A 24141-nucleotide genomic window follows, 5' to 3' on the forward strand; every position below is an offset into this window, starting at 1 on the left:
GGGCTTAGGAAATGGCAATGAGATACATGGACAACTCCTCTTGAAGCCATGGACGAGGAAGGGCCAGTGGAAGTTCCCCATACAAACAAGTACATCAAGTCTGATGCTCTACAGAAATCCAAAGCTGACAATTATTTTCCCATTCTGTGCACCTACCTGGCTTCAGACATGCAGAATCTTCCTCTCCCTGCCTCTCCCACTGGCTATGCAGGCTACCCCACCATGGATGGCTCCTGGTCTTTGGTCCTCATATGGGTGACCTTCCAGAATGATTCCCTGGATTCCTCTGAATCCTATGAACATCCACATTTGCACTGGGCAAAACCAGGTACAGAGTCAGGGCATAGGCCTGGGATTGCCTAAGAAGATCCCAAGGAGATCTAAGAAGTCAACTCTCCTTGCATTGTATCAGGTGCTGAAATCTCCACACCTTCAGCAACACATGCCCAGGTCTGCTCCAGCTCCTCTCCAGGATCAAGGTTATGAGGTTATAAGAGGTTATGTTAACAGCAGGAGAAAAAAGTCATCATTTCAACCACAGGCAAATCACATAAAGCTTCAAGTCATCATTTCAACCACTGTTGCAGAGTAAAAATCACTCACCAGCTTTTTCTGTGGCCTTCAATCCTATGCTCCAGCAGCAGTGCCTGATGGCCAAGAAGAGATTACACAAATCTGTAGCTGTTTTACCTCTAAATTACAACTTTTGGTAGAAAAGACTAGGGGAGTAACTGGGCCATTCATCCCAGAGGGACCCTAAACCCAGCTCTGGTGCACCCAAATGCAGTACCCATAAACCCAGCATGTTGTAGAGCCTCCTTAAACCAAACATGAAAACACTTATTAAGGTTCCATAGGGGTTTGTTTTACCCAGCATGAAAAGTCCTACAGGAGAGGTCAGGGCTTGCTACTGTGCAGAGGTTTGGATGCTCCACAGTCATGTGAGCATCAGGCCACCATCTCCAACAGGCTCTAAACCAGAGATGGACTAAAAGGCTACATGAAAAGGCACTGTGGTTATGGCTATAGAGTGCTTTTATGTCATGCACTTCAAAGAATGTCAAAGCATGTCCTATGCAGGGCATCTGTGCCAAGATGCAAGGATGGGTTCTATGAGTACACAACCATTGGGAAGGATGTGACCTAAACAGCCAAAAAGGTGCTGTACACCAGGGACTCCCCAGGACAGCTTAGGAAAAAGCCAAACCTTATGTTCTCCATGAAAATCTGGTTAAATGATGGATGTGAACAAAAAAATGAGAGATTTTACCCACTTTTACCCATCACCTTTAAGCTACAGCATTAAACCAGCACCTCAGCAGCATCAAAAAAGCCCAAATATGGTACAAAGCTGCAAGTTAAGCTCAACAGAGACTTCATGGAGGTGGAAGGGTCTGCCTGGCCTCCGGAGGAGGGCAGAGCTGTTCCCAGGCACTGATACAGCCTAAGGGCAGCAACGACTCCCCTGACCCCACTGTTCCCTCTCAGCAAGCAAGGACCATGGGATCCAGCCACAAAGGGCTGCTGCAGGGTCCCTCCAGGAAGCAACAGTGCAGCAGCCAACACTCTGGGCTTCAATCATCCCATTTATTTCCCCATTTCCAGTATTTAAGGGGTTGGTTGTGTCCTATTTCATTGCAACATTCTCATTGCTCATCAACCCCCTAACAAGTGAAATCCATCCCAAATCCCAGCTCACATCCTCACGGCTGCAGCATCACCTCCCAATATACAACCACGCTGGTTGTAACAGACAGCCCTTTGTTCTTCCACAGAGGAGAGCATGTAACCTATCCTAACCTAAAGGGAACTGTTTCTTTAGTGTACAGTGTAAATTGAACTAAAGTGCCAGAGAAACAGTAAGGAATTTCTGAGTGCTCTCCTAAAAACCCCCAGTCAAAAGGGCTCTCGTATAGGTGACATATAAGATTTCCTAGAAGAGGAAACATCAGAAATCCAGAAGTCAGTAACATCTTAACTAGCAAATTAAACCCATACCAGACTTAATGCAGAGGCAACCCTGCTAAAACCAGTCCTATTGCCCAGAGCAAGGGGTCACAGGGGGAGAGATGCTGAGCCTGGCATGGGCTCCTTGGAGATGTGCTGCAGGCAAATCGCATCCGAGGAAACCTGGTCTTATCCACGTCAGACAAAACAGGAGATGGTGCTGAGCAGGGAGTAAATATCTGCAAATAAATATCTGCTCCTGAGCTTCAGCTTCTCCCTTGTGCCCTTCAAGCCCTGCAGGCTCCCACTCCTGCCTCCTACACCTCTGTGCTGGGTTACTCTTAAGTTACTCTAGCTAGGGAAAAGAGTGTGAATTATCGGGTCTTACAGGCTACACATACAAAGAGCCTAAACAGGCCCAAGCCATAGATAAAACATTCAAAAGCATCCAAGCTGCTTAATTGCCACCTTCAGATCTTTTCTTTCAAAAGTAAAAATAAAAGCCCCAACAAGCCTCTCTGTACCGCTCTTTTCGAGCCCTTCTGAAAGCACCTTGTCCTTTGCAGCCATCCCACAAACAAAACATCAACTACCAACCTCAGAAACACTTTCTAGTTGAGAGAGCTTTGTGTTTAATGTCATGCTTTTGGGTCCACGCAGCATCGCACCCCATCACCCACAGAACTCCCATCCACCCTCACTCATCAGCTTGATAAACTCATTACAGCAATGAGGAGAGTGATGGGTTGGATGTTAGTCACAGTGCTGGGATTTACAGGAGGAATAAACCAAGAGAAAGCAAATCTCCAGTGTTTCAGCAGCTACCCAGCCACACACCACAACTGCTGCTGGCCTCTGCATCCCCCCAAGGTAATCAGCTAACGCTTGTCTCTGGTAGCACACTGGGATCATGTGTGTTGCTGCTGCAGATTTGGCACAGGGAACTGCAAAAGGGAGTTATAAAAAGTCCTGTTAGACCCTGCTCGTGGTTAGGAAAATGTACAGCAGGAGCAGCTTGATGAAAATTGCACACAAACATACCCAGAGGAATAGTCATGATCAAACATTCTGCAGAAGCAAAATGCATTAAGAGAGAAAAGCTGCTTTTTGAAGGCATATTTCTGGTCCTGTTTCTTAGGAAAGGTTTAAAGGCAGTTCGCACCGATGACAAATTCATAGAGCATGGTGAAATTCAGACTGGTGGTTTTTAAGCCACCTTTAAGTCTTTAGATTTAAAGGATTGGCTTTTTTAAACTCTGTGCATACAAGGTTTGGGAAACCAAGGAATCAACCTGCTGGAACTGCTCAGCACCTCTCACAAGGAGCATCCCAGCAGGATTCAGCCAAGAAATGGTGAACTTCCAGCCCTTTCAATCACCTCCTGCCCTATGGGGCCACAGTGTGAGGACCACTGGCAGGAGGAAAAAGCCATTAGCCGAACACCATCCTTTTAGGGTCCAAACCAGGGCACCCCAACATGGAGAGAGCTCATCTGCTTCCTCATGGAGGGTGTCAAGGTGCACTCTCCCTCAGTGTCTCTTTGACAACCTCTGCAGGACCTTCCCAAGCACCCTCTGGTAGGATCAAGGTTGGGATAAGAACTGCTGGAAGAAGATTCCCTAATGACAGCAGTCAAACCCAAGACCTGCACACAGGAATTCAGGAGGCACCCTCAGGTGAACTTTAATCTCAGCAAGTTACAAAAGCCAGTTGCTCTCTATGTAATAAAACCAAAGCTCAATTAGGAAAGGCAGGTTTGACCGGCTTGGAGAAAACTACCCTTTGATAACCACAAGCTACATTATCCTGTCACTGCTTTTGGCAGAGAAAAGAGGTCATTGCAGATACCTACCAGCTCTCCTGTCAATCCTTTGTGCACTCAAGTAGTTCAGGTTCAATGTTCAAAAGGAGGAAGAGGCTGTGAACCATTCATCAGCTCTGTTTACCAACAGAACTAGTGAGCAAAGGCAAAGCGAGACAGCACTGAGCTGGCAACAGCACAGAGGTGTCAGGATGTGACCATGCTACCTGCTCATGGGGCTCTCATTCTGCATGGCTGGGAATAAATACTCTTTCTGGCTATTAAACTTCGAGTATTCAGCAGTACTAAAAAACCATTAATGAATGACATAAGAAGTCAAGAAACATTCCCAGACCATTCTTGCTCCTGTTTGGTTTCCACATCTGTGTTCCCAGTCCTTTGGCTGAGCAGCGCAGGGCAGCGTTTCACATCACCTGCCAAAGGCTGCTAAAATTGCAATTAACTCCTTGAATTAAAATATTCCCCTTATTTGCCTCAAGGCCAAGGATAACGCATTCAAGCAGATTCCCATTATGGGCTGCTTGCAAACTGTTAATTGCAACTATTGCCTTAAGGATTTAGCAATCCTTACTCATCTCATGCAAAGCATGGGCCACCTCCTGTGTGGGATTCCACTTCTGCTCCTTAGGCAGATGACAGGAAATTTTATCAAACAAGATGAAAAACTGTTGCAAGGCCCTTGAGCTACCAACAATCCTACACGTCCTTTGTTAGACAAGTGGGTATTGCAGCTAACTCACATTTAATACTACAATAAATGCTCTTTAATTGTACTAAGTTGCAGAATGGAATCTGCTCAGCTCCAGCAGTTGCTGGTTCATGTTTCCGCATGATCTCCTCCATGGGCCTGATACCCAGAAGGACTGACACTTCCTTACCTGGAAGCAGTAATATTCCCAAGAGAAAATGGGGGTGAAATAGGGGTGTTGGATACAACTCACCAATGGCAACCAATGCTTGGAGAGCCCAGCCTGGAGGAAGATTGAAACTAGCAGCAGGACTCCAGATGGAGACAGGAGGGGCTGGTCTCTTCTCCCAAGGAACAAGGGATGGGACAAGAGGAACCGGCCTCAAGCTGCACCAGGGCAGGTTTAGATGGAGCTGAGGAACAATTCCTGCCCCACAGGGTGCTCAGGCATTGGAACAGGCTGCCCAGGGCAGGGCTGCAGGCACCGTCCCTGCAAGCGTTCACACACCATGGAGATGAAGCCCTCAGTGCCATGGGTTAGTGGTGGCCTTGGCAGTGCTGGGAATGGTTGGACTGGGTGAGCTCAAAGGTCTTTTCTAACTCAGTGGATTCTGTAACTCTGTCTTAAGCAGGTTCTTTGAGGAAGATGAGTTCATGGAACAGGGCTCCAAGAAGAGACAAAAAACTCTCTGGGCAGGTGACTCCCCCACGGCCGCAGGGCAAAGGTGGGCATTCATCCACCTCTGGCATTGTTAACGCCATGTATTGATTGCAGAGACTGACAAGCTCGTGTTACATTCCAATGGATCCAACATGACACTTCGAAACTCAATATTGTCTCTGCCTAATTGGCAGGATCCAGTTCAATTCTGTCAAACCTCTTGATTAATGCTAAAGCAATAAAACCCCTTTTAGCCATGGAGACGGCCAGACTGAAAAGGGGAAAAGGAAGAATATGATCCTTGGAAAATACAGATAAGTGAATTCATGAATATGAGGGAGAGAAATGCCATTTTTAATACAAATATTTCCATAATCCTTGCAAGGGCAACAATTCATATCCCCTACTTTTCCATGTAAATTGGTCAAGAGGTAAAAGCCTCTCATGAGCCCCTACAGCAGTCACAGCTTTTGCCCTGGAATGTAGTTATGGAAAAGTTATTTCTTTGTCTCTATTTATTTGGAGACAGACTAGAAAACCTGGTTATAAAACTGCTTCACTTGAAATCCCATGAAGTGGAAGCAATAGGTCTGAACTGCAGATGGGAACACTCCTAATTTTGAGAAACCAGCATCCCCACATCTGACTCCGCATGGGAATTTCATAGCTTAAATCAAATTAAAATAAGAGGAATGGTTGCCTGGTTTTAAATTGGTGGGAAAAAAGCTCCTTACTGCTTTTATCTATATTTTATCTTGGAAGAGGCTGCTTTTTGTTGCAGCACAAATGGCACTGTATGAGAGATGATGGGATAACTCTATACATGAAAGAAAAGGGCAGCAACTTCAAATGCTTGAAAACACTGATCCTGCCACAGTGTTAATAGAATAAGGGAAAACCCAGTGGCCTTCCTGATCTGTTGAGAGTTTAGGGTTGAAAGAGCTAATCCACATTGAGTTACTCTCCCAGCTTTTATGTATAATACATACTCAAAAAGATAAGCAAATTATATGACATTATATATAATTACAGAAGCTCCTAATTGCATAGCACAGTCTGTAGGCAGCCCAGCAAACGCCATGCTTTCCAGAACAGCAATTCCTGAAGTGAATACAGTAAATCAGCTTTTGCTTGCCACTGATTTGAAACTTTAACCTATAAATTAAATTAATAAGAGACAAAGGCTTCTTTTGTGCATTCGCAAGCCTGTAGGATTTTACAAATAATAGGACTGGAAAGTGATTTATATGCCAAGATTAAAGGTCAGTTTGGCGCACACGACTTTGGAGCAAAACACCCGAGCAGAGCCTTACTATTAACTCATTCGTGCACCATCCTAATGTTGGATTCTTGTTACAGGGTTTGCTGTGAGCACTGGAATAGTTGCAAGACATCAAAAAACCTGCACTGGAAAGTAGGTGGGATTCTTCCTCTTCTATGGTAAGGATGGAAATGTGTATGGGAATTGTATCAGGCCATCAGCCTCCTATTACTGAAATGACATTACCCATGTGCTGCAATTCCAATCAAGTATATGTTCAACATGGTAAGTTTGGAAATACAGGAAATTGCATGGAAACAGCATAAATTAAGTGTAACAATAGAAGATGTGCAAATAATTCAAACTTCTATCAGCTAATGGATGGGTTCTGCTATTGATGATATCTTGCCAATGGCTGGTCCTTCTCCTGGACAGCCCAATATTCCTGTGGGAAATAAAACTTCAAGCTAAACTTAAAACTTTTGGTGTATGCAATAATCAATACAGTGTTAACCCGAGACCCACAACAGCTTCTTATGGTTATTCCCCTATGAAATCCTTTGGAAGAGACCAGAGGAGGAGGAGGAGGAGATGCACAAACACACCCACCACAGAGAACGCAGCTTCTGCAGTAGAACTTTGTTGTGTGTCTGCTGTTCTGTAGGCAACAAATTCAATATTTTACTTATTAAATTATGACAGACTCTCTATTCTGTGAATATCCATTCATTTAACACATTTAACAGTCAAAAGAAGAGATGAAACAGTAGCACGTTTTCATAATGGGATGAAAATGCAATCTGATCTCCAAAGAAGAAAGCAGCAGCTTGTAAAGCAACACCCTATTTGTTTAAACTCTATCTGCAATTAAAAGCATGTAGGTATTTTGCTTTCCCTGGAAAAGCAGATGGCAAGGAGGCAGGCTGCTTTTGGATAACTTAATTGTACGTTGGAGCTCTGCACACACCATTCTGCAGCTGATGCTACATGAAATCACTGCGTTCAAGTTTCAGTTTTGCTTAGACTCCTGGATTATTGAGAGGAAACATTATGGAAAAAGAAGAGCATTGGATTTTGGCAGACACCAACAGTTTGCATCATCCCAAAGATCTATAAAGTAAGGGAGCTGGAATGATGGTTAATCCCTACAAACACTGAGGAAAGGGGAATGGATGAGAAGACCACCTCTCCCTAGACTGCAACTGATATGTTACTACATAGGAGACTCAAAAACCAGTATTTAAGGCCCATGCATGCCACAAAGGATGATAAAAAATGAGCGAGTTTAACCATCTGGAGCACACAGGGATAGGTACACCAGTGTGAGGGCTCTGGGGAAGGGGTGAGCAAGTCGCAAGCTGGATGTTGTGGCTGCCCCATTCCAGGGTCCTGGTGGACATGGTTGTGGTGCCTGGAGGATCCTGACGCTGTGGTAGAAATAAAGATGTTGCTGACACCATAGTGCAGAGGCTAACTGAGCAATCCTATGAGCAAGACAGATAACAGACATGCTCCTTGAATATTAACCTGCTCAAGCAAGTCCAGAGGAGGCCATGGAGATGCTGTGAGGGCTGGAGCAGCTCTGCTCTGGAGCCAGGCTGAGAGAGCTGGGCTGGGGCAGCCTGGACAAGAGAAGGCTCCTGAAGGGGAGACCTGAGAGCAGCTCCAGTGCCTAAAGGGGCTGCAGGAAACCTGGAGAGGGGCTTGGGACAAGGGTCTGTAGGGACAGGACAAGGGGAATGGCTTTAGCTTGACAGAGTCAAGACTGAGGTGAGCTCCTAAGCAGAAGCTGTTCCCTGTGAGGGTGCTGAGGCGCTGGCACAGGGTGCCCAGAGAAGCTGTGGCTGCCCCATCCCTGGCAGTGCTCAAGGCCAGGTTGGACACAGGGGCTTCGAGCACCCTGCTCTAGTGGAAGGGGTCCCTACCCATGGCAAAGGGTTGGAACCAGATGAGCTTTAAGGTCCCTTCAACCCAAAGCACTTCCTAACTCTATGATTCTATGAAACACTGGAAAGCTCTTAAATTTTCATCTACTACTTTCCCCTCTTGTTTTTGCCTTCCTGTTAGCACTGAAATTTGTCATCTTTCTCCTCTTTGCACATTTCTTAAAACACACCATTAACTAAGCTCATAAATCCACAATTTAAATAATTACCAGAGCGTTGCCTCTGTTATCTTCAAAGCTGACAAACCTCCTGGGTCCTGAACATTTCATGAGCAGCTGATTATTCCCCACAGCCCCTGGTAGGCAGAGGGAAGCAATAGGCTCCATCATTCCTGTCCACTGGAGAAGCTGCCCAGCTGGATAAAAGCAAGGGACAGGGTCAGAGCATGCAGAGCTGATTAAGCAGCTGCAAAGTGGGTTGTAAGGACTAATCTGATTAGGATTGAAAACGACCAAATAGGTGGAAGGGGGAGGAAGAGAAAAGAGAATATTTAAGGGCAAGTGATGAGGGTCCTGGGTGGTCTCTAAACGACGTTGAAACAGTGGGAGAGTGTAATGAAGAGCTGAAATCCAATAGTTGTACAGGAAGCTTTCACCAGGCTTAAAACAAATCCTTAAGAAAACCAGAAAAGAATCCAGGAAGAGGAATTGTATTACTGCTGAAAACGGTATTGGCATATTCCCAATGCATTTAGAGCATGTGACTGACAGTTCTGCTGCTGATCCCAGCACTAGGGAGGGATAATGTCTTCCTACACTTCAAAACCCTCCAAAGGCTCACAACAGAAAGATCCCTGGGGGACATTTCACTGAACCTTTGCTAATTTATCCTGGTTTGGTTTAATATTGCTGGCAATCAGGAAAAGCTGGGGCAAGCAATGGGAGGCAGGTGCCACTGACCAGCCTGGCTTAAACCAATGTGAGAATCAAGAGGTTGCTCACTTGACTTTGCCTCAATACAGTTACTTTGAGTGAAGAAATAAAGAAAAGATAGAATCCCACAGCAAAACCTGGGCTCTGCCACCCACGGTAAGGGTGACTGGGAGGGATCTCCTACTGCATGCTAATCCCTCTTATTCCTGCCATTAGTTTCCTTCTAAAGCTATCCTGAAAGTTCCTCTCTCACCACCTACTTATATCCAATTTGCTTCAGCAAAATCTAGTTTCCTGAGCCTGGACCAAAGATGCTGCCTCTGCTCTATGATGCCAATTTGCAGCTCTGCCTTTCCTTTCTATAGATCTCTGAGCAGATATTCCTCCTCCTAGATTCACTGCCACAATGCTGGTCCTAATGAATATCATAGTTCAACTAATGCAGACTCTGGGAATCAGGTGTGATTCCCAAGTGGCTGGGAATCCCCTTCCCATTCATCTGTCTTGTTTGCTGTTCAGGGTACGTCATGTCAGACTCCTGGACCAAACACTGCTGACAGCAAACCCATGGTCTCACATGTGCATGACGCTGGAGAGCAGCTTCCCTGCCTCTCTGCTTGGGATAAGACATCACCTACAGTGTCTTCACTGTGAGGATGCTGAGGCGCTGGCACAGGGTGCCCAGAGAAGCTGTGGCTACCCCATCCCTGGCAGTGTTCAAGGCCAGGTTGGACACAGGGGCTTGGAGCAGCTGCTCCAGTGGAAGGGGTCCCTGCCTGTGGCAGGGGTTGGAGCTGGATGAGCTTTAAAGTCCCTTCCAAAACAAACCACTCTTGGATTCTATGTCCCTGCAGGTAGGAGAAATCTGATTTTGTTCTGCTTAAAATCAAACACTGCTACTCACCCTAGTTCTTCTAGAGCATTCTTTAACCACAAGAGACCTGCATCCCTTGTCACTGTTTAAGAAGCAGTGTGACAGGACACAAATGTCAGTACTTACCATTCTGTTTTCTAAACTCCCAGCTCCATAAGTACAGTTACACTGGAAAAAACTTCCTGCCTTTGAGAGCTCAGACCTCACTTCCAGAAGCGCTGGTCAGCTGCAGCAGAACCTGCTGCCAGCATCCCAAACCCTGGAAAACCAGCCCAAATTCCACCTTTAAAAGCATTTCCTCCTTCTCTTTTGAAGTGATGTGCACATTTAACTATTATTAGCACAACAGAGCCCAGCCCAAAGTTGGGAATAACAAACATTTCCAGCAAACTGCATTCAAAGAGATCTTGTATCCAGTGTAGAGCACCTGGGATTCATCTGAAAACCCATCTCAGATAGAGACCTTCTTGCAGCAGCCTGATACAAAATCCAGATACAGTGTAATAAGCTTTTGATGTTGTGTTGACATTTATCTGCCAATATTATTGCCTCATGCACTTACCTTATGATGGATCCTGTTACTTAATTGATCACAGGCAAGGTCAGGAACTGGCCCTTCTTCCATCTCTAGCACTGACATCATGCAAATCACCAAAAAGCCAGAAGAAAGCACCTAATCCTCAGTTCAAACCCACACTGAGCAGCACTTCAGTACGTGTGAATGAAGACAACTGGTTTTTCAATTATGCCTCCAAAAAGGTCCCGTTTCAAAACTCCTGACCAAATGGAAAAGCTCAAAAAGCTGAACACAAACTGCTCTTCCCTTTGCTGTCAGTTGCCTTAACTCAAAGAACAGTTTGCTTTCACAGCAGGACATGAAAATAAACTGCATTTATAATCCACCATGGTCAGGACTTCGTCTTCTCCTTGCTCTCCTTACAGAGGACTCATCAACACCAGCTTTGGCTTCTATATGGCAAGATGTCCAGTGAGGGCAAAGATGAACCACAACTCAGAGTCAGAATCACAACTAGATTAGAAAAGACCTTTAAGACCATTAAGTCCACTCAGAGTACACATTTTACTGTTTCAAGTAAGGATGGGCTGTGAGGAACCCCAGAAACACACAGAGTATCTACCAAATCCCACGGTCACTTCTTTAAAACCCTCCCAGCTGCTGAGGGCAGCAATTGCCCTGGGCTTCCAGCCACACATCCAGCAGTGCTGAGCTCACCCCAGGCTCTGCAAGCATGGACTGCAGGACTTCCATACCCTTTTCACAGAATTATGGAATGGCTTAGGCTGGAAGGGACCTTAAAGCTCATCCAGCTCCATCCCCTGCCACGGGCAGGGACCCCTTCCACTGGAGCAGCTGCTCCAAGCCCCTGTGTCCAACCTGGCCTTGAGCACTGCCAGGGATGGGGCAGCCACAGCTTCTCTGGGCACCCTGTGCCAGCACCTCAGCACCCTCAAAGGGAAGAGCTTCTGCCTCAGAGCTCAGCTCAGTCTCCCCTCTGGCAGCTGTGGCACATCTCCAAAATGCTTTGACTGTTACTTCTTTCAAATACTCTTGTTTTCTGTTTAATTCAGCACTATTTCCCTCACATGAATTTGTAACTTTAAACACACATTTTGAGCAGAAGGTCTGAGTACCTGCTTCCCTGTTAGGAACAGTTTTGATTCCAGCATTGCAAACTCTTGGAATAAAGCCCATCCTGAGACATCAGGGATGATGAAAGCAGATCATTTTCTGATTTATCAAAATGAATTGCTAGATATTATTTACTTTTTGTTTCATAATAGATTGGGATAAGCAAGATGAAAAGTCTTAACGAGGCTTAATGGAGGGAAGAGAAGGGAGAAAAGAAATCAAGAGGCAGTTAAAGAGCAGTTAGAGCTTCCTTCTCACCCTTATCAGCACAGCTATCAGTCAGCAAGCCCATAATTAGGTACAAAAGACATTGTGCTCTGGAGAGCTTCTCCAGGAACCCGAGAGCTGCTGCATGCCAGAAGCTGGAGCAGTGATTGACAGCCTCTATTTAAGAGAAACAGTCACAGAATAATTAGTGACAATTTGTACAAATCAGAAGGAGTGACCTTTGTGGCTGTGCAGCATCCTACACACAGAACTAAAACGTGACTCAGCTGTGAAGTAGAGGCCCCTTCAGCAAAGTCCTTCAAACTTTCCTGCTTCATGGCGACAGATCCATCCTGAGCACCTACAGACGACTCCAGTACAGGGAAGCAAAGCTTGGGTCTTAATTCCAGTACTGACAGAGATTTTGTTGCTTTGAGCTGGTTTTGGTTTTCCTTTATCCCTCTGTCTCAGCACTAAGTGTGCCTTCCTAGCCCGGCTTTCTGCAGCAAAGGATGCAAATCATTGAGAAACTCTTGTATAAAAGGCATTCCCTTTGAAGCATCACTCAAAAACAACTACCTTAAAATTAAAAATACAGAACCGCAGCCCTAAGGAGAAGGATTTGGGGTGTTTGGTGATGAGAAGCTCCTCGTGATCCAGCTTCAGTGAGCACTTGAGCCCAGAACCCACCCGTGTGCTGGGCTGCACCCCCAGAGCATGAGCTCAGGGAGGGGATCCTGCCCCTCTGCTGTGCTCTGTGAGACCCCTCCTGCAGCCCTGATCCAGCTCTGGGGCAGCAGCACAAGAGGGACCTGGAGCTGTTGGAGCGAGGCCAGAGGAGGCCATGGAGCTGCTGCGAGGGCTGGAGCAGCTCTGCTCTGGAGCCAGGCTGAGAGAGCTGGGCTGGGGCAGCCTGGACAAGACAAGGCTCCTGAGGGGGAGACCTGAGAGCAGCTCCAGTGCCTAAAGGGGCTGCAGGAACCTGGAGAGGGGCTTGGGACAAGGGCCTGGAGGGACTGGACAAGGGGAATGGCTTGAACCTGCCCAAGAGAGGGGAGACTGAGCTGAGCTCTTAGGCAGAAGCTGTTCCCTGGGAGGGTGCTGAGGCGCTGGCACAGGGTGCCCAGAGAAGCTGTGGCTGCCCCATCCCTGGCAGTGCTCAAGGCCAGGTTGGACACAGGGGCTTGGAGCAGCTGCTACAGTGGAAGGGGTCCAGGCCCATGGCAGGGGTTGGAGCTGGAGGAGCTTTAAGGTCCCTTCCAAACCAGTCTGTGATTCCATGAAAACATGAGCTGTCCCTGTAGTGAGCAGAAAGGACACAGGTTCCTTGCCTGGTTCATGCCATGGCTTTCCCTTCTGCTGAGCTGCACCCAGCACCAGCCCAGCCAAATACAGGCTACCCAGGACCCACATAAGAGACCCTCCGGGTGTTTTTAGCAGTCCCTGGGCAGTTTCAGTGCAAAGCAGAGGAGCAGGATGCCCATCAGGACCCTCCTCCCCACGTTCGCCTGCCCCAGCAGCTGCTTCAGCAGCTGTTCCTACCAGTTGGTGGCTGACTTTTATAAGATATCTGTCTGTAATTAAAAAGCAACAGCACTTTGGCAGCCAGTATAAAAATGCATCACTGGATTGCATCCCACAGGGAGTACTTCTGCAGTGGAACACAGGGCGACGCCATAGATGTGACCATGGAAGGACTTTTCCCATTTCTAAAGCCCAAAGATTATCTGCTTAACTGCTCTGCCAAGACCACCACCAGCATCCAAACCCACAGGCTCCATTTGGACTGGTTGTGGGTCAGAACTGCTCGTCTCTAGGCTGTGCCACTCCAACCTGGCCTGTGCCAACACATATGGTTGCAAGGTGCTCTGCGGCTCAAGCACTGAGGGTCGGGGAGCTGCAGGTTTGTGGGGAGGTTGTAAAATACAGGTTTTCTCCATTTGGAGCACGTTAAGACATTGTGCTTGTGCCAGCTGAGCAGCACACCCAGAACTAGCAAAGCCTGGGCCAGATAAAGCTTGGCACAGGAGGGAGTGGGAAGGGGCCCCTGGGGAGCAAGTTGGTGCTCCCCATTCCCATGCCCGGCTCGCAAAGCTGGTACATAACAGCAGTTAGAAGCTGCTGCCACCCATGCTTGGGCAATGTCCTGCATGCTCCAGAAACAGCCTTGAGTGGCCAGAATGTTCCATAGCAGACTTTTCTCCTGGTGCAGTGTGAGCCTGGCTTTGGGAGGGAGATGGTGCACTCCATAGGGGCTGAAATATGCCTCTGGATCACATACTCAGCCACATCTCCCCTCTCACACAAGCCAGGAACCAAGGCTGCCTCTGTCTTCCCCAACAGATGAGATGCTGCTGAGCACTGTGGGATCTGTGCCATATGCTCCAGTGGAAGCAGAAATGTAGCTCCAGCCTGCAAACTGCTACAAGCAGATTTGTAAACCCTTATGTACACAGTAGATAAATGCTTAATAATCATGATGACAAACAGACCTGAAACCCAGAAGCAGCTTCGCTCTGCATTAACTGCCTCAGGAAGAGGTTCCGCAGAGCAAAAGCCTCCGTTTGACTGGGACTTCTTACAGGGACAAAAGCCAACAGACAACAAATAAAGCCCATGGTACATCAGACTCCAGGACATCACTTGCCTTTAACTTCCCAGGCAGGTCCATTTTCACATGCTAACGTGGACACATCTGCATGTGAAGCTCTGGGGCACCAGGAGTTCCAGTCTACATCCACACCAGGGTGCAAACATAACGCACCTACCTGGGAGCTTATGGCCAAGTTAGCAAAGAAACTAACACAGAAGGAGGTTAAACTCCCTGTTTATGGTGTTTTGCCAAACTGGGATTATAGTCTAGGACTCCTGGCACCCAGAGCCACGATTAATCCACTGACTGTTTCTATCTCCACCCCAGCCTCCAAGCAGTTTCCACGTGCCAGGCTGGGTACGGTGGTGAAGCAAAGTCCTCTCATCTCCATCAGCGCCTGCATTTCTCTTCCACACTCACTGGAGCCCATCTACCCCTCAGGGATCAGAGCAGACTTAGGCTGGTAGGAAAATACCTTTCCTATGTAAACCATGCGTTCTGCCATTTCCCTCTCCAAATTACACAGCGTCACAGATCGTAAGCCCTCTAAACAGAGAGGCTTCAGTTGAGGAACAGATCTCCATAAAGGCTGGGATTAAGGCCCTGCACATTAGAAAGGAAAGAGGGAGGGAAAATATGCTCCGTTTAATTACCCAAGCCATAACAACATTTTACTATTTCACACACGATTCCTGACAAAAGGGGAAATGTTATTTTCCACCAGCATAGCTGCTGGTTCTACTACAAATAAATAGTCCAGGGCGCGCTCACCATGCCAGAGATGGAGGCCATGTGTTTTCATTAATTCTCTTGGCAGAGAAGCCCATGTAGATTTTGGACTGCATGCAGCTCAGGACTGGAACAGGAGAGCTGGGGTGGCCAACATACATCACAGCAGACTCCGCTTGGCCCAAGTCCACTTACGAGCTGGTCCAATACCCAGTTATATCATCCTAATTACGAGCAGATTCCCAGTTCCCTCCCCTCCTTGCAGATGTATCTTCAGCTTCACCCTTTTCTTCCTCCCTTCTGACTGGTTGAAATCAGCAGGTGAATTGCACCCTTTTGTTATCACTGGGAGACAAAGTTTGGCCTCTTTCATTTTCCTCTTATTGCAGCTTCTTTTGTGTGGATTCAAATAATTTATATTGATAATGTGATCTGCCCCCTGTCCCTGTTCCCAATTATTCATACAGGCTGGGGATCCTGCATTATGGATATGACAGGAATGGTCTTAATTAGCCCTTGTGGGCTCCAGAACAGATTCTGGTTTTGATTTGAACTATCTGGGATTATGCAGGCTGACTGATGTGGGCTGGGGTCACAGCGGAGCCGGCCAGGGGGTGCTGGGGGGCTCACTTGGAGCTGGCTTTTCTCAGCCTGCTGCCAGGTGCCTGGCAGGGCATGGCAGAAAGGACAATTTACTGCAGCCACCTCTGTGTCTGAGATGAAGAGTGACAGCACTGAAGGGTCTTTGCATCCGAAGTTTTACTCAGAATGAAGCAGGATATTGACAGGGCAACAAGAGCTCACTGAGGAACCTGTGTAATGGGTATTCAATGAGTGAAACCCATTGCAAGTAAAAGATGGTAACAGAAAAATAAAGGAGCATTAAAGCTGAAAATGTAGAGCTTTCTGGACCTGCAAAATTCCATTTTACAATAAGCAACCAGTTAACCAGGAGCGAAAAATAAAGGTGTCAGCACCTGGGAAATTGATGGATCTCTTTCCTATTTCAGGAAGAGGAATTCCAACCCTTTAACAGGACTAGTAACACACTCCCTGGAACTCACATGCAATTCCATGCATGCAAGGTGGAAAGACTGAGGTCCTGTTCGAGCATCCCCATTTCCATTGCTCAGTGCCTGCCCTGCACAGTCATTCATAGGCAACACCTCGGAACACGTTCAGCAGGTCAGGGAAGTCAGGCTCTGCCAGGGTTAATTGGAAGGGGGAAATGGTTTCCAGATGTGATGAAGGTCCACTGAGAACATCACCCTGAAGGTACATCCCCAGGGGCTGACAGCTCAGGTCTTACCAACAAACCCAGCACCAGAAACTGCCCCAGGCTGAGACAGATTATAAAGCTGAGGCATTATACCATGGTGTGCAGGATTCAGTGGCTGCAATGTTAATCTAAGGGAGGGAATATTGCTCCAGTACCACATCTCCTTCACTAAACCAGGGCTCCTTGCCCAGTGGAGTGTTGCTGTATGCAGCAATTTCTTTTTTAACACTGTTTATACAAAACACAAATGCAACAGTCTAGGTAAAGGAGAGGGGAAACTGAGCTCCTCTCTCCATAATCACAGAGGAGACAACACTCAGAGCCAGAACTCAAACCACAGTTCCTAATCAGAACGCAATGTAATCACTGCAATAGATGTCCAAAAGATAAAACTGTATGATTCTGAACTGCCAGCGATTAGTGCTCTGCATCTTGGAGAGCACTGAGATGCTCTATTTCTGTCTACATACATCCACGTTTTGGAAGTATAAGCAGAAAGCATTCAACACAATGAAAACTCCTTTCTGTTCCTCTCCTGCAGGATTTTAACAGAGGAAGTTCTCAGTGAGGTTCAGGTCTGCCCCTGAATCAGTCCATGATGGTGAGGGGAGGGAAAGAGAGAAGGTGATCTTTTAGGAATGCAACTGGGAAAACCAGCATCACCTAGCTGGCACACAGATATTGCTGCACTGCCAGAGACAGAAGGCTATGATAAAGAAAGAAAACATGGAGAGCGAATTCTTCTACCAAAGCACAGAAGACAAAAGAACTTATCCTTGATGTGGAGATCACTCACCTCATAGTGATAATCCATGCAAGTTAACTCCTGCCAGCAGCGATCTCCTCGGATTTTAATCAGACCCTGGTGGGAAAAGAAATAAAAGACAGAAAACACAGTCACAAATATTATATTTTACTTTATCTTGTATGTCAGTGTATTATTGCAAGATGCCAAATCCTCTGGTTCAACTACAGGGAGAGCTGGTAACAGCAGGGAAGTGCAGAGGCTCGCACACTGGCTCCCAGAATCACCAGGTACCAGGCAGGAGGTGCAGAGCATCAAGGAGCAGGAAGAAAAACAAAGCTCTGCCACTGGGCCATGTCTGTGTAAGGCACCTGCAGACCTAAACATGCCATGGTCACAGCCTTAAAATCCAGACCCAGGTGTCTTCATCTCCCAAAGCCGCCTATAGAAAAGGAAGCAGCGACACAGACAGGGATGGGACCTGCAGCCTCACAGAGCTGGACCCAGAGATGCAATCAAAGTAATTAGAGAAACAAAAGAGCAGAAGGGGAAGGAAGCTGACAGATCTAAACACAGATGAATGCCCTAATGACAGGTCTGCTCCACCTTAGGTTAGAGGTTGGCAATGAAATAAGCAGGTATCAGAGGTTCCTGCGCATTGATATTTCAGGGCAACAAGAGGGTGAAATTTCCAAATCAGTGGGTCCATTCCAGGGCTGGCAGTAATATTGGGATTAAATTTCTTTGCCTCAGTGATGAAGAATAGAAAGGAATCAGTCGTCCACAGCAGGAAAGACACCTGGCCAGGGATGAGCCTGCTAGCAGGAAGCCTTGCAATCAAGCTGTGCCAGCCCCAAGGTATGCAAGTTCAGCCTGTCAGCTTTGATGTATGGGAAAGGTCCCTGATTAGGATCACAATATCCCAAATTGAGGAAAGCTTCACTAGTCAAAAGGTTGAATCAGCTCTATCATCTGCATACAATTAGGGAGTATTTGCCTACTTCTGACATTGCTACTAATTGCAATATTCCTGCCTTTCTTAGTAGGAAAATACAGGGAGCTCCTGTAAGGACCAATTCCTGGATATACCATGAGCATCCTGAAGCTTCTTTATGTTTGCACTAAGGAAGGTTTTCAATAAGAGACCAGTGACCTTTCAGTGCTAAAATCTGCAAGCTCAGAGGAGAAGATGCTCTATGGCACATCCTGGCCTATTGGTTTCATCCAAATTGCTTAAAATAATGTATCTCCACTTGCAGCATTAAACATAGTTTAGCGTGTCTGGGGCTCAGGAAAATTCCAAATTCCAGTTAAAGATCTTCCCCCCACCCCAAACTGTCCTGACATTGTAAGTAAATATCCAGAAACATCCACTTAGGAAGAAACTCTTCTCTATGAGAAGAAATACCCTGGCCTGGGAAGTCTCCATCTCATGAAAGGGACCCCCCCCTACCAGCACCAAATCCCAAACAGAGCTGGTACAGAAGGCACGGAGAAAAGCACAATGGATGCAAAGTGATACCACAGAGGATTTGTGTGACAGGAGAGCAGAATGGTGGGTACCAGCCGCTGCGGTTTTCCTCTCTAGTGAGTCACCCAGCAGACCCCATCTCTCTCCTCCATTGCTTGCAAGGGCTGGAGCAGCAGAGGCAGGGACAAGACAGCCTTGCTGTCAACAGCCACGGCTTCATCTTTGCCTCCTGAGTCACTCACAGCTCACTCTGCCCCTCAAACCTTTTCTACAGTTACAGGATATATTGATAGCATCTCACAGGATGTGCTGCTGCTGGCACAGAGGCCGGACAGACACTAAGAAAGGCTCTGTGCAAGAATGCTAGAATATTAAAAGAGGACAGCTATCTTGATGACCTTCCCTCCTACCTTGGCCAGGCTGTAATCAAGCTCTATTATTCAGCAGGGATAATTAAAACAAGTATAGGATAGAAAAGCACCGTAGTGAAAATCCAAATCTTGCCTGCAATGAGTCACTAAGGGACTGTTAATCACATTTTGTTTACTACAAAGCTTTCAAACAGGAAAGTCACTTAAAGCTCTGAATATTAAATCTGGTTTGCAGCACGGAAAACTCCCACTCTCATAATTAGGGGGCGTTTCAAGGCTTCTTTCCCCTGCTGCTGTCTTGGAGTCCACTTCCACTCCCACACTGGCATCTGAGCTTTAAATGAAGTTGGACCAAGAAACAAGAGTATGTAGTGCATGGAAACCTGCGTGCTCTGTAGCTCTGTTTCTCATGAGGAAGACCAGGAAAGGATGAGACATTGTGCCTCACTGAGTAATGCCACTGGGAAGAGCTGTGGATCCCTGGATGAGCCAGGACGAGCTCTCACCTACCTTATTGCTTGGATCAGTTCTGGTTTTACACACTCTTCCCATATGATTTGGCTTCCACTGACATTTCTGGATGTCAGCTCCTGTTCTCTTGAAGGTGCAAACTTAGTTTGCGAGATGGTAACTGGGTCCCAGTGAGCATGGGACAGAAGGAGGAGGGGAGGAAATGGGGATCCCCACATCTGCTGGAGTTTCACATTCACTGGATTTCTCTCTGTCTGCTAACAATTCCCAATCCATTTCCAAGATTCCTGTGTGTATATTGAACTGGCCTGGACCCCACAGCTGCAGCACATTATGCTTCCATACCACAGATCATAGAATCGTAGGATCAACTAGGCTGAAAAAGACCTTTAAAGATCATCGAGCCCAACCTTTACCCCAGGACTGTCAAGGCCACCACTAACCCATCGCACTCATGGCAAACTGAGCTCCCATCACCATTTCCATTCATGGCCGCACCTCCTCTCTTCTCAAGGTTTCCCCTTATGGCTGCCCCTCATGATCTCCACTTGCAGCCAGCCTTCATCTGCCCTTCCTAGTGGCTCACACTGTACAGCTACGACCCCTACACCTCATGGCCACCCCTCATGCCCCATGGCAGCCTCATGATCTCTCCTCACATCCTATGGCTGCCCTTGCTCTCCCTTCACAGTCACCACTCACATCTCATGGCCACCTCTCCATCACAATCTCCCATCAAGGCTGCTCTTCCTCACCATTTTCCCTCATGGCTGCCCTTCCTATCCCCTCAAGACTGACCCCTGTCGCCCCTCACAATCTCCCCTCATGGCCGCCCTTCCTCTCCCCATCAAGATCTCAACTCATGGCCACCCTTCTCTCCCCTCACTATCTCCCCTCGTGGCTGCCCTTCTGCTTTCCGTCATGATCTCCCATCATGGCTGACCTTCTGCTCTCCCTCATGATCTGCCCTCATGGCTTGCCTTTCCTTTCCCCTCATGATCTCCCATCATGGCTGCCGTTCCACTCTCCCTCATGACTTCCCCTCATGGCCGCTCTTCCGCTCTCCCTCAAGATCTCAACTCATGGCCACCCTTCCACTCCCCATCAAGATCTTAACTCATGGCTGCCCTTCTGCTCTCCCTCACAATCTGCCCTCATGGCTGCCCTTCTGCCTTCCGTCACGATCTGCCCTCATGGCTGCCTTTCTTCTCCCCTCATGATCCCCCATCATGGCTGCCCTTCCACTCTCCCTCATGATCTCCCCTCATGGCCACCCTTCTCTCCCTTCACAATCTCCCCTCATGGCCACCCTTCTGCTCTCCCCTCATGGACGCCCTTTCACTTTCCCCTCATGGCCGCCCTTCCGCTCTCCCTCACGATCTCCCTTCATGGCCACCCTTCTGCTCCACATCAAGATCTCAACTCACGGCCGCCCTTCTGCTTTCAGTCATGATCTCCCCTCATGGCCGCCATTCCTCTCCCATCACTATCACCCCTCATGGCCCTTCCCATCTCCCCTCAAGATCTCCCCTCACGGCCACCCTTCCTCTCCCGTTATGATCTTCCCTCCTGGCCGCCATTTTGCTCTCTGTCACGCTCTCCTCTCAGATCAAATTCGAGGGAAGGACCCAGACACGCACAAGATGGCGGATCTCTGGAAAGGACCGAAAGGAACCAGCCCATCTCCAGGCCCCAGCGCAGCCAGGTACTCACAAACACACAACCAGGTACTCACAAACACACAACCAGGTACTCACAAACACACCACCGGTACTCACAAACACACCACCAGGTACTCACAAACACACAACCAGGTACTCACAAACACACAACCGGTACTCACAAACACACCACCAGGTACTCACAAACACACCACCAGGTACTCACAAACACACAACCAGGTACTCACAAACACACAACCAGGTACTCACAGACACACAACCAGGTACTCACAAACACACAACCGACACAGAGCAGCCTCAGACGGGACAGGTTTAAGACCAAACCTGGTGTTTGGCTGGGCCGGAGGCAATTCCTGACTGTGGGACAGACCAGGATGGACACGTTCTAACAAAGGCCTTTTCCGTTTCTTTTGGAGGGTGTGTTTTGAGAGTCAGATCCGCCTGATCCCTTCAAGACCCAAGAACACACAAAGGTATTTAGGACGTTCAGGAGCCTCCAGGCAAGAGCTACAGGCAGCCGCTACCACAAACCTGCTGTACCAGCCTCAGCACAACTGCTCCTTCTCTCACGTGTACAAGCCTCTGGGCTCCCTAACGAATAAGTTCAAGGATCAGGAAGCAAATTAAAAGGCAACACCTGCAATTGCCAGTTTTTGGTGTTTCCCATGCCAAGCTTGGCTCCCGTCTATCCTCCCACCTTTAATTTCTCCCTGTGGTCTTCGAGCATCTCTAGGTACCATGTGGTTTTTGATACATCAAAAATGACCTGTTAGTTCTCATTCATGCTGTCAGGAGTTGGTGATGCTCACGGGTAGGCAATGAGCAGGAAATGACAGCTAAATGTGTACCCACCATCATGCACTTTGAAGACTGGACCACTCCTCAGTGTACTAAACCATCCCTTTCTGCAGCATCACAAAGATGTGAATATAAGACAGAAAGGACAGGAAAACCTTTCTCATTCCACTTCCAGCTCCATGTCCAATGCAACCATCTCCCTGCCTTATTAAACTTGCCTGCACAGAGGGGGCTATATGCCAGCTGGGAATATCATTACTCCTGGTTATCTTACAACACACTGACCACATTTCACAGGTATGAAATACCAAGGAAAACCTTCAGATCCCAGACAATCTGACGCCACACTATGTATGGGTATTTATGGTCTTAAACTCATCCAGTTCCATCCCCCTGTGAGGGGCAGGGACCCCATACTAGAGCAGGATGCTCCAAGCCCCTGTGTCCAACCTGGCCTTGAGCACTGCCAGGGATGGGGCAGCCACAGCTTCTCTGGGCACCCTGTGCCAGCACCTCAGCACCCTCACAGTGAGGGTCACTGCTCAGCTCAACTCACTGCTATTATAAGAAGTCATTGTTCTCATTGATACATGCTTTTATATTATTCCAGCTTGGCACAGTGCTCCATATTGCAATGCAACCATTTGGGGAACACGGAAAAGATGTGCTATAGGAAGCTCAGCACACTAACTTGTTTCTTATTATCTACATTCCAAAACGACTTGAAAAGGGGTTTTTTTCCTCCCCTTTTTTTTGAGTTGGCAAACTTAAGTTTCTTCCAAGCCCTGAGCTAGCAGGGCATTAACTAAAAACTTGAATTCTGCCTTTATTTTGACATAAGGATTGGAGACGTAATGGGCATGAGATTGGGAATTCTGGAAATAGTTTATATTTTTCCCCATTTTAAGTTCTGCTCTAATTAGTAGATAAAACCAAAGAAGGGGGGAAGATATATTTGAGGAGAAGAAAATGGCTTTCAAATCTTATTTTCTTTTCCCAATGATAAAGTCCAATGCACACTCACACACTTACAACCCCAAGACAAAGCCAAGCCCCTCAGATCCCTGCGTGGACACTGCGGGTGGGTGACGGGCCTTTCAAATCCCTGCATATCAGAAGGGAAAGCTACCCAGCAATACAAATTAAATAGAAGCTAAAGGGAAGGAAACAGGTGGCTCGGTGAACCAGCAACTGCCCTTTCACCTCCGTGGCCTTGCTTTGAATCCAGCTCCAAGCAGAGTTATTAAATTCATAGTGCTGGGATGGTGGCTACAAAGACGTGCCGGGGTTTGAGCACTGCAGCCCAGCTCATGGCAGCCAGAACGTGCACACCAGCCCCTTCCAGTAATAAGGAAACCTGGCCTGGGGAAGGGGAAAGTTGAGATCTTTGTCATATTAATTTACAGCTGAGTGTGGCTCCAGGCCATTCTGCACACTCGGAAACCTCCCCGCATGAGAACTATAAAATGTTCACCCTGGATTGAATTAGCATCCAGAATGAAATATGTGCTCAATACCTTCTCCCCTCCTAAGCTGGTTCCCTTCAGGGCACGTCTGAGGAGCACAACAGAGGATGGAGATGCAGCACCTGCCTGTGCTTCAAAATCACCAACCTCCGGTGCTCCCAGGCTCACAATGAAGGTGCATTAAATTCAGCAGCGTTTCTCATAGAGGAAGGAAAGTCACATTGAGGGCTTTTTATTTATTAATCTGAATGGTGTTCAGTAAATTGCCTGGTTTTAATCACCAGAGCTACTGCACCATCCTTGCTCAGCCTCCATGTGCTTTCCATCCACCAGCCCTGCTCTATCCATGTGCTGTGGGTCATGCATGAACAGCGTTTCCCAAATCCAGCCCTGGATGCACTGCAGGTGTGGTGGGTTACTTTTGTCACTATACGTGTATTTTCTTTGCCTGCTATAGGTAAAAGAGGGCTGGAGCAGCTCTGCTCTGGGGCCAGGCTGAGAGAGCTGGGCTGGGGCAGACTGGACAAGAGAAAGCTCCTTAAGGGGAGACTTTAGAGCAGCTCCAGTGCCTAAAGGGGCTGCAGGAAACCTGGAGAGGGGCTTGGGA

General features: G+C 47.5%; 1 protein-coding gene across 2 annotated transcripts in view; it reads right to left on the minus strand.

Annotated features, from left to right (window-relative positions):
• Positions 1 to 24141, minus strand: part of LMF1 (lipase maturation factor 1) — a 182816-nt gene that overhangs the window by 95386 nt on the left and 63289 nt on the right. For both annotated transcript variants that reach the window (XM_034065788.1, XM_034065789.1), the window contains one exon: positions 17327 to 17392. In XM_034065788.1, coding sequence (XP_033921679.1) covers positions 17327 to 17392 — 66 coding nt within the window. The remainder of the gene's footprint in view (positions 1 to 17326; positions 17393 to 24141) is intronic.

This window comes from Melopsittacus undulatus, chromosome 8, assembly GCF_012275295.1.
Source record: "Melopsittacus undulatus isolate bMelUnd1 chromosome 8, bMelUnd1.mat.Z, whole genome shotgun sequence".
NCBI lineage: Eukaryota > Metazoa > Chordata > Aves > Psittaciformes > Psittaculidae > Melopsittacus > Melopsittacus undulatus.